We start from the raw sequence: 14,683 nt of genomic DNA, 5'->3' as shown, positions 1-14,683 counted from the left end.
CATCAAAATCCCAATGACATTTTTCTCAGAAATGGAAAGAACTATCCAGACATTTATATGGAATAACAAAAGACCACGCATAGCGAAAGCAATGTTGAGCAAAAAAAATAAAGCTGGAAGTAAAAAAAATAAAGTAGGAGGCATAACACTACCTGGCTTTAAATTATACTACAAAGCTATAATAACCAAAACAGTATGGTACTGGCATAAAAACAGATACACTGATCAATGGAATAGAATAGAGAATCCAGAAATAAACCCACACACCTACAGTCATCTGGTCTTTGACAAAGGCACCAAGCCTATACACTGGGGAAGAGACTGCCTCTTTAGCAAATGGTGCTGGGATAACTGGCTATCAATATGCAGGAGAATGAAACTAGACCCATACCTTTCACCGTACACTAAAGTCAACTTAAAATTGATTAAGGATTTAAATTTACACCCTGAAACAATAAAACTTCTTAAAGAAAACACAGGAGATACACTGGGCACAGACTTCATGAATATGACCCCCAAAGCACGGACAACCAAAGGAAAATAAACAAATGGGATTATATCAAACTAAAGAGCTTCTGCACAGCAAAAGAAACAATTAACAGAGTTAAAAGACAACCAACAGAGTGGGAGAAAATATTTGCAAAATATACATCTGACAAAGGATTCATATCCAGAATATACAAGGAATTCAAACAACTTTACAAGAAAAAAAAACAAGCAATCCAATTAAAAAAATGGGCAAAAGAGCTAAGTAGGCATTTCTCTAAGGAAGATATACAAATGGCCAACAGACATATGAAAAAATGCTCAACATCACTCAGCATTTGGGAAATGCAAATCAAAACTACACAGAGATACCATCTCACCCCAGTTAGGATGGCTAACATCCAAAAGACTCTGAAGTATAAATGCTGGTGAGGTTGCGGAGAAAAAGGAACTCTCATACATTGTTGGTGGGACTGCAAAATGGTGCAGCCTCTATGGAAAATGGTATGGAGGTTCCTCAAACAATTGCAGATAGATCTGCCATATGACCCAGCTATCCCACTGCTGGGAATATACCCAGAGCAATGGAAATCATCAAGTCGAAGGTATATCTGTTCCCGAATGTTCATCACAGCACTCTTTACAATAGCAAAGAGTTGAAACCAGCCCAAATGTCCATCATCGGATGAGTGGATACCGAAAATGTGGTATATATACACAATGGAATATTACTCAGCTATAAAAACGAATGAAATACTGCCATTTGCAACAACATGGATGGAACTTGAGAGAATTATATTAAGTGAAACAAGTCAGGCACAGAAAGAGAAATATCACATGTTCTCACTTATTGGTGGGAAATAAAAATAAATAAATAAATTCACACACACACACACACACACACACACAAAAAAAAACGTGGGGGGGGGAAGAAGACATAACAACTACAATTCCTTGAAGTTGATACAACAAGCAAACAGAAAGGACATTGTTGGTTGGGAGGGGGGAGAAGGAGGAGAGAGGGAGGTTTCCGTAATGGGCCACAATAATCAACCACATTGTATATCGACAAAATAAAATTAAAAAAAAAAAAAAAAGAAAATGTTCTATAGGTTTTCCAAAAGAAAAAAAAGATAAATAAAAATAAAAATAAAATATAAAAAATAAATGTTTCCTGGGCGCCAGACCCAAGTTTCCACCTCCCCCTAGCCATGCCCCCAGGCCATTTATCATGTTCCACACTGAGCAGACCAGCTTCCAGGCTTTCCATCTTGGCAGCCACACCATCCATCCAGTCACAGGCTAAAACCCCATTTGCCATCCTACCCTTCTCCATCTCCTTCACCTGCTACAGCCTGTCAATCCCCAGCCCATGCTACTGTCCCCCTCCCTCATGCTACATGGGCGTCTCCTCTCTGTTCTTGTGGCCAAAATGGCTCAGGCCTCATGGCCTTCCGTGGACCATCTCCCCAGCTTCCTGGCCTCCAGTCGCCCCTCCAGCCTGTGCCCCCAACAGCTCAGTGGCGACCCTGCCCCCCCCCCCGCTCACAGCTCTCCCATGGCTCCCCAGCACCCCCAGGACAAAGTTTCCACCACTCAGCCTTGTCCTACCCTTCTCTCTGGCTTGATCACTCTCTCAAGCACCCATGCTTTAACCAGAACTCACAGTTGCCCAAGCAAGCCACACCCTCTCTGCCTTGTCTCCTCAGCTCCCCCGCCAGAGGTGCTATCTTGACCTGTCCATCAGACAAACTCCCATTGACGTGTCCCCTCCTCATATTCAATAATTTTTTGTTGCTCTGGGAGCTCACTGACAAACCAAAATCACATTCCCTTGAGATTAGTACTAGGTGATTCAACCTCCAAGAGCTAAGTATGAGCTGCCAGGACATCGCAGCAAGGTCACCACCCTGGACTGTCACTGTGGCGTCTGTGGATATGCTGTCACCTTTACTGGGCAACATGGTGGAGCATGAATAGGACCTTATCACTCCCCTGCTATGTGTTGCCTGAAGGCAGGGGCTCCCCGTGGTACTTCTCAGTGTGCCCTGCAGAGACCTCAGTGCAGAGAAGGCCACAGGAGACATGGTTGGGGGAAATAGACAGAAAACAAAACATGAAGGAAGGGATGTCTCTTCTTCCAGCCCCTTCCCTGTCTCAGAAGTTTTGCTCAGACTTCAGAGAGCAAGTGGGAACTGATGAGAACTCTTGCCCTTGGCCTGATGTATCCTCCTTCTGTCTTCTCCAGCTCAGGAAACGGGACTTCTACCCAATCCACCTCAAAGTCATCAGCCCATGTGGATGGCAGCTTCCTAACCACACCTACTGGTCTACTTGTCTCATCCCCCTTGCATGTCCCTACCCTTCTCTGGCATGGACCTCTCTAGTAGCCTCCTCCCCAGCCTCCTGCTTCCACAGAGCTGCCAAAAAGTCTAAATCTGATCATATATCCCCACACCACCTTCTGTAGTTAAAACTCTTGTCATTGCAATAAGAATAAAACTCCAATTTCCTACCGTTGTTTCCAAGGCCCTGTAATATCTGCCACATGCCCTCACAGCCCTCACCTCCCACACTTCTTACCCTCACTGCCCCACCCTTCCAGCCACACAGGCCGGCAGTGCTTTTACAAACCCTCCACACACATTCCCACCTTGGGACCTTTACCATTTCTTTTTTTCTTTTACTTTTTTTTTTTTTTTAAAAAGAAGATGGCCGGTAAGGGGATCTTAACCCTAGACTTGGTGTTGTCAGCACCACGCTCACCCAGTGAGCTAACTGGCCACCCCTACATGAGATCCAAACCCGCGGCCTTGGTGTTACTAGCACCACACTCTCCTGAGTAAGCCACGGGCCAGCCCTCGGACCTTTGCTATTTCTGTTTCCTCTGCCTAGAATGCTTTTCCAGCCACAACTATTCAGGGCTGAGTCACCTCCTAAAAGGGGCTTCTCCTGTCCACACACACCCAGCACCAACCCTATTCCTCACCATCTCTTCACCCTGGCTTGAGGTAATTATCACCATCTGAAGTGATTTTGTCTATGTATTCCTTTAAGAGTTTATTTTATGTCCCCCCAGGAGGTTGAGAGCTTCTAGAAGGCAGGAATCTGTGTCTGCCTCATCCACCATATGTTCCCAGTGTGTAGCCCAGAGACTGGCACATACGAGGCGCTCAATAAACACTGCGATGGGTGACTTGAGTGCTTACAATGTGCAGTACAGTGCTAATCTCTTCTTTATCTCAAACCTAGAGACAGGGGAAGGCTTGGGTTTTGTGGGGCCTAAAGCTTACACAACTCGGAGGGCTCTCTTTAAGAAAAAAAGAATACAACATAATGAACACCAAACCAGGTGCCAGACTTTGGAAGGGGCTGGGTGAGAGAAGGCTCCTGAACCCCAGTTTCTTGGTAAAACTCCTACTGGTAGGGGAAATTATTTCTCCCATTTTACAGATTAGGAAATTGAGGCTCAGAAGTGATGTCACACTTCACCAGAGTCACACAGCCAGTACAGGCCATACCGGGACGGGAGTCAGGTATTCTGACCCTCGGGCCCACACGGCTGGGGGCAGCTGCTCCAGCCGTGCCTACTAGGTCTGGCTCCTTGTGCCAGGGTCCCAGCTCACCGAGGAAGGCCGAGGGGGACACGGTGCCATTGCTGCGTGCCACCATGACGCTGATGCCCGTCTCTACGAAGGGGACTGAGAAGTCCACGATCTCCGACCGCTCCTCGTTGATGGTGAGGGAGCCGATAGCCATGTCCGCCCGCTGGTAGAACACCTGGGAAAGGAGCGAGGGGCGGGCCAGGGAACCCGGCTCAGGTGGAGGCCGACGGTAGGCAAAGGCCGGCCCCAGGTGGAGACCAGGGACAGGACGACAAAGAGGGACGCAGAGTGGGCCAGGGAAAGGTGCAGTTGAAAGAAAGGGAGCAGGAGCGGGGAGAGACAGCCCCAACCCGCTCCGCTGCCCCCACCAAGGCTCTGGCTTACATCTGCCCGGCCCGCCCCCTTCTCCTAGCAGTTCCACCCTTCTGTCCCCGCCTCCACCAGCCCCAAGGGTCCCTTCTCCTGGCCTCGCCCCACTGCTTCTCCACCCGGCCCTTCCTACCAGCGGTCCGTCTCGTACCCTGTCCTCGCCCCGCGCCTTCGGGCACGGAGGTCCCTCCTTCTGAGCACGCTCCCTCCAACACCAGGATTCCCGCCTCCTTGCTCTGCCCGCGTCGCCCCCAAAGATCCCCTGACCGCACCGTGTCCTGGCCTGCCTCACCTCCCCGATCATGCCGTTCCAGACGCCGTCGATCTTCTTCCCGTGCTTGCCGTTGGTGACCAGGTAGAGGTCGTAGCTGAAGCCTATGGTCTGCGCCAGCCGCTTCAGAATATCGATGCAAAAACCCTTGCAGCACCGCTTTTCCGGGCGGGGGGCGTCAGGTGGAGGGCTGCGGGGAGGGACCAAGCTTGCGGAGGTTTGGGGAACCCCGTTATACTCTCCCGTGAGGTAAGAGTATGGAGGAAGGCACAGGCAGCAGCTAAAACTATGGTTAGCGCTTTCAAGGAAAACAGACTCAAAAGAGTTACCGGGCTTGCTCAAGGTCACCAAGCTGGAGTGCTTTGGGGGTCCTGGGTCCCAAGGGAGGAAGGGACTACAAGCCAAAACTACTGGGCTTCAAGGGAGGAGGAATTTAAAGCTGGAACTCCTGGATCCCGGGCTGTCACCTGTGGGTTCGGTTGAGCTGGCTCCGGCAGGGGACTGAGTCTCGGATGCAAGTGCCACTGATGGGGTCAGCAGGCTCCACAATGACAAACGGCCTCTCCTCGAGCGTGGCCACTGTGAGGTGCTGCGTGTCATCCACTGGCTGCAAGAAGCGACCGTAGCGGGACCATAGCGGGTACTTGAGGCGGAGAGTCTGCTGCTCCCAGCTGCCCACCTTCCAAAGAGAAAGAGAGTCATGCTTCCTGGGGGGACTTTCTGGGGTGTCCTGCCTCCATGTTCCTTCTCTCTCAGGCCTAGGAGTGTGGGCACCATTTCCCTCCAGTATTGAGGAGCCCTTTCCTTCTTCAGACCCAGGAGTCTGGGCCTTCAGTCCCATCCTCCCCCAGGACCCAGGGGTCCTGGCTCCCAGCCCACTCCTCCCTCAGAGTCCAGGACCTCAGGCTCCTCCTCTGCCAGGACCCAGGAGTCCAGGCCCTCTCCCATGCCTGAGGTCTGGGTTGCAACTCACCACCTCCCAAGTCCTGTCTCTGGTGAGGGAGATAACCACCAGGGAGGGGTTCACCAGGAAGCCATCCTCATTGAAGGAGTAATCTCGGTTATCCCAGGTAATGTTCATGAAATACCTGCCCAGGAGGAAAGGAAGGAGACATGTGGGGACCCGGGTTGGGTCCCTCGGCCCCTGAGGACAGAGTCCTCTTTCTTTTATTTTTTTTTTTTGTCTTTTTCCGTGTCCGGCAACGGATCACAACCCTCAGTGTCACCCCCGCACCGGACCGGGACCGGCAACGGGATCGCAGCCCTCGGCGTTGCCCCCGCGCCTCGCTCAGCCAGTGAGCGGGAACCGGTCTGCATGTGGGATCCGAACCCTCGGCGGGAGCGCCGCCGCACTTCCCAAGTGGCGCACTAGCGCAGTGCGCCACCGGGCCGGCCCCCAGAGTCCTCTTTCTAGTAACCAGCCCCAGCTATGGTTGGAATCTCTCCTCCTTCACCTCCAAGATCTCACAAATATGCCTCTTCCTCGCTCAGCATCCTCCCCTTGGCTGCCCAGTGCCCCCAGGATAAGGTCCCAGACCCTCAGCATGGTGCTGAGGCCCTAGAATCCCTATGCGTCCTGGCCCTGCCTACCTCTGAAGCCCATCTCTGATATCTTCCTATCTTCAAACTCTTCCCACCTGAAAACCCTCTTTTTGCTCTATCAACACTGAATGCAAGGTATCTCTCAAACATGTCAAGCGGTTCCTATCTCTAGGCCTTTGCAGGTGCTATTCTCTCTGCCTGGAAAACCCTTATACTACCCCTTCTCATCCTGACCAACTCTCATGTGTCTTAATGACTCAGCTCAAATGTCCCTTCTGCTAGGAAGAAACCCCCAGGGGGTCCCTGGACTCTCAGATATCTTCACGATGCAACATCACCCTATACTAAGGTGTCTCACATCATCCACCCAGTCACTGGGCTAGACTTTCAGCTGCCATCCTTACCCCGTCAGTCTCCCCAAACAGGCCATCAATCCCCAAGCCCCATCCTTCCTTCCCCAGGGCTCTCTCTGCCCCTTTCTATCCCCACAGCCCTCCTGGACCCTTACCCCAGCCTCCTGCCTGGCCTCCAACCTCAAATCTCTCTCCTCCAGTCTGTACTCCACTTAGCCCCAGAGGGATCTTTCTACACCCAAAACTGACTTCACCTTTCCCCTGCTCATAGCCCACCCATGGCTCACCAGTACCCTGGAACAAAGTCCAAATCTCTTAATCTGGTATTCAAGGCAAGTGGCACATTTACCTCCCCAGCCTCATGAATCCCATCTGTTCTGAACTATTATGGTCCCACCAATCTGCCCAAGTTTTTCTCTCCTCTGTGCTTTTGCACATGCTGTTCCCCCTGACTGGAATACTATTGCTGATGAACTCCCCACCACTCTTAAAATCATGTCCAAACCCCTCCCCTAGCCTAAAGGCCCTACATGAGCTGAGTTCCATATGTCTCTCCATTCCCTCCTCCTACCTTTCTTCCTCTTGCCCACTATTCTCCAGCCACACTTGGTGTTTCAGCCTCCCAAGCAGGCATGCTATGGTTTGAATGTTTGTCCCCTCCAAAACTCATGTTGAAGTCTGGGACTGGCTGGTTAGCTCACCAGTTGGAGCTGGTGCAGATAACACCAAGGTCAAGGGTTTGGATCCCCATACCAGCCAGCCACCAAGAAAAGTAAATAAATAAATAAATGAACAAAGAAATAAATAAATAGAAATTTAATTGCTATTGTGATAGTATTGGGAGGTTGGACCTTTAAGAGGTGTTTAGGTCATGAGGGCAGAGCCTCCATGAATGAACTAATGCTGTTATCGCAGGAGTGTGTTCATCCCTTCTCCCCTCCCTGCCTTTTGTCTTTGCCCTTCTACCACTTATGCCTTCCACCACGTAATGACACAGCAAGAAGGCCTTCTCCAGATTCTGGCACCTTGATATTGGACTTCCCAGCCTCCAGAACTATGAGCCAAATTTCTGTTCATTATAAATTACCCAGTCCGGGCTATTCTGTTAAAACAGCACAAAATGGACAAAGACAAGGCAATTCCAGCCCCAGGGACTTTGCACCTGCTATTCCCTCTCACTTCATTTGATCTTCCAATGCTTGGCTCCTTCTCTCTCTCTCTCTCTCTCTCTCTCTCTCTCTCTCTCTTTTTCTTGGCTCCTTCTCTTTATCCATTTTGTTAAAACTTCCAAATTTTGCCTAGTCAGAAAGGCCTTTCCTGACCACCTCACCTAGCCTAGCCCCCCTAGGCATTTCTTATCATATTCTCCCTTTTATTTTCATCTCAGAAGTTATCACCTGCTATTTTCTTCTTTCTTTTCTTGTTTGTTCACTGCTCATCTCGCCTATTAGAAAGTAAGCTCTGTGAGAGCAGGGACCTTATTTAACACTATACCCTTGTGCCTAAAGTGGTTCTTGGCACATAGTAGACTCTCAATAAAGGGCTTTTCAATGAATGAATGAATGAATGAGCAATTCATCCTTCAGTCTAAGCTTAGATATCTCCTTGTCCTAGAAACCTCCCTGACTCTATAGGCCGACCTGTGACTTGTGTACGCTGGAAGAAATTCTGGGTAAAGAACTGAACAGCCTCTGGGAGAGGCAAGCCTGATAGAAAGGGAGAGAAAGAGACAGAAAGAGAGGCAGAGAGAGAGACAGGGGCAGAAAGTAAGAAAGACAGAATCAGAAAGAGATGAAAGAGTAGCTGGCCTCTGGCTTGGCCTCCATTCCTGATGTCTGTGTTTCTGTGTGTGTTTATCTTTCCACATAAACCCCTTTTCCCCTGAGGACACTTGAATGAGACTCTTCTTCTTGCAACCAAAAATGTCCTGTCTTAGCCAGTACTCCTCCCTGGTGCTTCCACAATGCCTGTGCTACTGCCATTACTGCAAACATCATGCTGCGCTGTCATTATCCCCATCCCTGTTTGCCACCCCAACAGGACCTTGCTTTTGAAGAATAAGTTCATGGTCTTATTCATCTCTCTGTTCTCAGCACCCAGCATGAGCCCTAGTTCCTAGCAGTTGCTCAGTAAGTATTTATGAACGAGGGATACATTTCTCATCATCTTGTTCTGGAATCCCGATTTCCAACTCAGCAGTTCTCAATTCTTCTCCCTTAGGTCTTCTTCCTCACCCATCTCTTCTTCCCAAACTCAACTCTTCCTCACTTCAGGGTTAAAGGCCTCTCCTTCCATTGTTCTGTCACCAAACTCATCTGTTTCCCCACTCCCAGAGCTTCCTATGGTGGAGATGCTATCTTCCAACAAACTCTGTTCTCCTCTTCTAAAATAATAGCATGTAAACTGGGCACACAGCTGTCCAGCTAGGGTTAACATTTCCCAGCATTCCTTGCAGCTAGCCCAGGCCATGGGCAAGGGTGATATTCAAAATAGCTAATGATCAGTACAGCACAGGCACTAACCAATCAGAATGGCCCTCTAACCAATCAGAATACACACTGCTGTAAACAATCTGTAAGTCAGCCCTGACCATGTGACTACATTCTCACCAATAGGATGTGAGCTGTGTCCCTTCTACCTCACTTAAAAGGAAATTGCTTGCCCACCACTTCCTCTTTCCCTCTTCTCATGAGTTAGACCCATTCACTCATGCCCACAACCCAGCTTTGACTGTATAGAAAGGAGATGCCAGAGAAGCAAGGTGGGAAGCTCCTGGATCCCTGAATGATTACATGGAGCAGCAGTCTCCTGATAATCTTGACTACTGATCTCTGGGTTGTTATGTGAGAAAGGAACAAACTTCTATCTTGTATGGGCCACTGGATTGTTGGGTCTTTTTGTTATTGAAGTTCAGCTCGTACTCTAACTAGGGCATTTCATTGAACCTAAGATGCTGTCAACTGTAGGATGTATTGCTATTTTTATGTATCACAAAGAAAGAAAAAAAGTACTGCCAACTAAACCATCATAAGCCATCAATTATGACACATCTTGATTTCAAACACATTAAAATGTGAAAAACTATGTATCTTACTTAGTCATCAGACATAGTAATAAACTTGCTGTGTTTCAGGTACTTTTTCCAAATTACCTGATTTAACCCCAGTAAAGAGACCCAATTACACCCATTTTCCAGAAAAGGAAACTGATGCTCTGAAAGGGGATGTGACCCATTTGAAGCCTCTCAGCCAGTGAGTATTCCACATAGTCAGGCTCTGGAAGCCTTTCCACACCCCTCCCATCCAGCCCCACTCACCTATGCAGACTCTCTCCACGGTGGGTGCGGTTCTGGGCACGACAGTCATGGCCAAGCTCAGGCAGGAAGCCATAGTCACGCAGCAGAGCTTGGGCACCTCTGGCCACTACGGCAACACCAGCTGCCACACGCTGGGCCAGGTCATCCCTCCAACCAGCCGAGCGCACTGCAAACAGTCCTGCAGGCAGTGGAGCACCTCCTGGCAGAAGAAGGGGCTCCCCAGGGGCCCCTGAGCCCCCACCTCCAGCCAGCTGGGGCCCCACCATGAACCAGACGTAGCCAGGCCCAGTGAGGCCAGCCTCCTCGGCTGCCCGGAACACAGGCTCAGCCTCCTCACGGGCACAGAAGAGCAGGCGGATCTGGGCACTGACACTGCGGAGCTGGGCACCTAGCACGGCCTCACCTGCCCCAGGGTCCAGTGTCAGCGCCCCTCGGTGCTCCCAGCCCACCAGGCTGCCGTCAGTCAGCACCTCGATGTAAGACAGGAAGGCCCGGTGGCCGGGGGCACGCGTGGTCACTGCTACAAAGGACGTCCAGTCGTACTCCTCCAGCACCTCAAAGATGACCTGAAGCTGCTGCTCTGTGGAGGAGCCTAGTTGCAGGAAGGTGGAGCCCTTCTCCTGAGGGTTAGGGTAGAGGATGTCAGGCCTCCTGATGTGGGAACCTCATCTCCCAGAAACTGATAAGGGGATGATAGCTCCTAGCTGCCAACTTCAGATCACAACTCTCAATATGGCAGCCTGACTAGCTATTTACCGAACTTGCTCTCCTTTTCTTTCTAGGACACAGGGCTAGATCTGGGTCAGGTTTATCTACATGGCTGTTTTTCTAGACTCACCCATAAAATTTCTCCCCCATGAACCTTACTCTCTCTCTGTTTGAGGGCAGATGCAGAGGCCCCAGAAGAGAACTTTAAAGTACTAGGGGATTACAGACAGAGCCAAAGAGGTAGGGAGCCTAAGTCCCTGAGTCACCATATGGAGGAGAGCCACCTTCAATTAGGAACACCTGTTTGGATTTTACATGACTGAGAAACAACTTTCTATTGGGTTTAGCTGCTGAAATTTGGAGATTTATCTGTTATAGCATCTAACATCACTGTCATTAATATACCCAGCATCCAGTGAGGTAACTACAGCTCCCAGCATCCACTGAAAGGGACTGATTCCCTGTATACAAGGAGGGAGACTACATCTCCTAGTATGCAATGAGAGTGCTGAAGGTACTGTATCTCCCAGCTGGAAGAAGCTTTGCTGTGTGAACTTTCCCTTCTTTGGTTTTCCTCCTACCTCCCTATCTCCACCTTCTCTGTCTCCTATGCTGGCTCCTCTTCCTTGGCCAGAATTCTAAATGTAGGAGTGTTCTAGTGTTCTCTTTTCTTCTCTGTCCTCTCTTCCTGGCAATCTCATCCAGACACATGGATTTAAATACTGTCTCCTGCACTATCCAATATGGTAGCTGCTAGCCACTTGTAGCTATTTGAATTTAAATTAATTAAAATTAAATAAAATTAAAATTTTGTTTTCCGGTTGCATTAACCACACAAGTGCTCAACAGCATGTAGCTTGTGGCTACCATATTGAACAGAGAAGATACACGCCATCTTCATCATTGCAGAAAATTCTATTGGACATCGCTGGAATGCTGATGGCTCCTTATCCTCAGTCACAGCCTCTCCCATGAGCTCCAGACAAACCTATCCCTCTTTCTTTTTTTTTTTTTTGTAATTTATTTGTTTTAATGGACGCATTGTAATTATATATACTATCCTCCTCTCTATTCAACATCTCCCATTGGATTTCCAAATGGCATCTCAAAATCAGCATGTCACAAGAGAATTCTTGATCTTTCTTCAAATCTGATCCCTGTCTTCTTTTTCTTATTCACCCTGATGCTTAGGCCCCCAAACTAAATCATCCTTTCCCTCTCTTTTTCTCTCACACCCACAATGAGGCCATCTTCTATGTTCAAACATAACCCCAGTTGTCCACTCCTCGCTGCTGCCACTGTCACACTCTCATCGTCACGACTTTCTCTCTTGCCTAGGCATCTACAGCTTTCCAACCCATCTCTGCTTCTATTCTTGCATCTTCCAGTCTGTTCTCCAAACCGTAGCCAGAGTGATCATTTCAAATTATTAATTGGATCACATCCCTTCTCAGTTGAAAACCTTCCAATGATTCTACCTCAGAATCAAAGCCAAAGTCCTTGCTGTGGCCCACAAGGCCCTGCATGAACTGGCCCCATTGCCTCTCTGACATCATCTTCTGCCACCCCCCGTCCCCAGTCGGGTCCAGCCATACTCCCTCTTTCCTTGTCCTCCAACACATCAAGCTCTTTCTGGCTTCAAGAGCTTTGTTCTTAGCTATTGCCTCTCCTGGGGTCACTTTCCCCCACATCCTCTATGCTGCACCTAACCCTCCTCATTCCTCAGGTCCAGCTCAGGTGTCATCTCCTCAGGAAGGGCTTCCTCACTGCCATCTATTGAAGCACCATCCTCAGTTATTATAACATCCTGTCGATTTCCTCCAGGACAGATTTTACTATCTGTTACTTGTTTTGTCTGTCTCCCCTATTCTAATGCAAATTCCATAAGGCAGAGACCTTGTCTGTTCCCCCCCCCCCCCCCCCCCCCCCCCCCCCCCCCCCCCCCCCCCCCCCGCCCACCACCACCTGTATTCCCCAGAACCTAAAACAACCCTGGCACAGAATCAGCCCTCAATAAATGTTCCTGTAATTCACTGAGAACAGCAAGTGGACTTTCTCCCTAGGAACGTGCCTGTGGTTATATGTGTAGGGGAGACGGAAGTTGTCCTGAGGGGATGAGGTCTACCAGCATGCAATGAGAACCCTGAGAGGACCTCACCCTTCAGCAGGCGGATGTGTGCTGAGAGGACCACATTGCCAGCATTTGATGGGGCATAAATGGAGCTATGAGGACCACCCTTTCTTCCAACCAGGGACAGTGAGGGGACTACATTTCCCAGACCGCAATGGGTGTACACTGAGCGGACCACGGTGCCCAGCAGACAATGAAACAGAGCGGACCACACTTTCAGCAAGAGGGACCACATCTCTGGCTATGCTATGGAGGCGGCAGCCAGGAAATCATAAGTTCACTTCCCAGGTGATCTGCCTACAAATCTCTGTACAACACCTTGCCAAGGAGAATAAGAAAGTCGGACAGAGGTCCTTCCCAGAATGTTCTGGATAGGAGAGAACTACAAGTCCCAGAATGCAATAGTGATCCAGTTACAAAGCCATAGGTCCTCAGAGTAGGAAATTGGTAGACTTAGGCTCCACCCATCCAGGTGGCCCCATCCTTCAGCAAGTGCCGCCTCTCTGTTCCACTGGCTCCACCCCTGAATAGCCCCCATGCCTCTCAGGCCCCACCTGTTAGTTGACCCCTTCTCAGCCCGCAGATCAAGCTTGGTCCAATTCTCTTTCGCAACCAGGAGTCCACTGCAACTGGTCCCTCCTGTACCCTCGGGAGGCAGGCCTCTCTACAGACCACGGCTAGATTCAGCCTCTACCCTCTCCTACCCTGGGGGCTCCTGGCATTGACCTCTCATTGGCTGGTCCCGCCTCTACCGTGAGCCTTCATCCTCCCAGACCCACCCTCTGGATTCCCGCTTTTCACACCTCACAGCTGGGTATGTCCCTTTTCAAACCACACTCCCGGGACCTTCATCCACTCTGGACCCCGCCTCTTTAGTTCAGAGCTAAGGCCCCGCCTCATTTCTAGCCTGGCCCCTCACTGGGTAGCCCCATCCCTTCCCTGACTGGCCTAGCCCTAAACTTCGCTTCCTTGCTGCCTGGTTCTCTCTCTCGTCAGTCCACCTCATTAGTAACGCGGGCCCTTCTCAGACGCCTCCTTTCACTGGATGGCTCCACCCTGCTGCATAGACCTCTAGGTTCTGCTCTCAGCTGGCCAAGACACTCCCTGACTCTGTCCCTCAGTATTTGATGCCTCTCTCTCCTGGTCCCTGTCCCTGCCTTCCCGGCTGCCTCTCCACTAGACTTCGTCCCTTTCTGAACCCCATTCCTTTCCAACTGACTCCTCCCCTCTCAGATCCCAGATCCCACTCCTCCCTCAGATTTTGCCATCTCGGGCTGGTCCCAGTCCCCGCCCCTCGCTGGCTGGCCCCGCTTCGTCCCCAGATCCCACCACTTCCCTCTACTAGCCTTTCCTGCAATCCCTCGCCTACACTGACTGGGTCCACGTTCCCCCCTATCCTGATCAGCGATGACCGGCCTCCCTCTGGTGACCCCATGGAGGGCTCTGCTCACCCTATAGACCACGCCCCTCCAAGTCAGCCTGATTGACCCCTTCCACCTGGCCCCACCTTGTCCCGGACGCCGACCCACAGGGCTCTCTCCGCCCTGTCTAAGGAAGGCCACGCCCCTCAGTTCTGTCCCAGACACGCCTCCTGTGGTTGGCCCCGCCCCCAGCCGGTCGCGCGCACCTTGGGCGTGAGCACGAGCGCAGCGCCGCCGTGCACGGCCACGATGGGCAGCGAGGTCTGCGCCGACAGGAAGTCGAGGATGGGTGCGACGGCGGGCGCGCGCGAGTCGTCCTCGAAGACGACGCCGTGCACGCGCAGCCCCGACAGCAGGTCGCACAGCTGCAGCACGAGGCTTCGTGGGTCCGAACCGTTGAGCACCAGCGCCACGGGCCGCACGTCCAGGCCCGGGCTGCGCACGGCCGCCGCCACGGACGGGCCCAGGCGCACCCGTAATA

The 14,683-nt window shown here is 50.8% G+C and overlaps 1 protein-coding gene across 1 annotated transcript in view; it reads right to left on the bottom strand.

Moving 5' to 3' along the window:
- Window positions 1-14,683, bottom strand: part of GRIN2D (glutamate receptor, ionotropic, N-methyl D-aspartate 2D) — a 41,177-nt gene that overhangs the window by 26,242 nt on the left and 252 nt on the right. The window contains exons 2-7 of the mRNA XM_008569329.1: window positions 14,409-14,681; window positions 9,943-10,562; window positions 5,705-5,819; window positions 5,199-5,410; window positions 4,753-4,921; window positions 4,113-4,266 (exon numbers count right to left, since the gene is read on the bottom strand). Coding sequence (XP_008567551.1) covers window positions 4,113-4,266; window positions 4,753-4,921; window positions 5,199-5,410; window positions 5,705-5,819; window positions 9,943-10,562; window positions 14,409-14,681 — 1,543 coding nt within the window. The remainder of the gene's footprint in view (window positions 1-4,112; window positions 4,267-4,752; window positions 4,922-5,198; window positions 5,411-5,704; window positions 5,820-9,942; window positions 10,563-14,408; window positions 14,682-14,683) is intronic.

The sequence above is a fragment of the Galeopterus variegatus genome, unplaced genomic scaffold (assembly GCF_000696425.1).
Source record: "Galeopterus variegatus unplaced genomic scaffold, G_variegatus-3.0.2 Scaffold486, whole genome shotgun sequence".
NCBI classification, from domain to species: Eukaryota; Metazoa; Chordata; class Mammalia; order Dermoptera; family Cynocephalidae; genus Galeopterus; species Galeopterus variegatus.
Note: the sequence above shows the minus strand (reverse complement) of the source record. Positions and strands in the feature narration are given on the sequence as shown.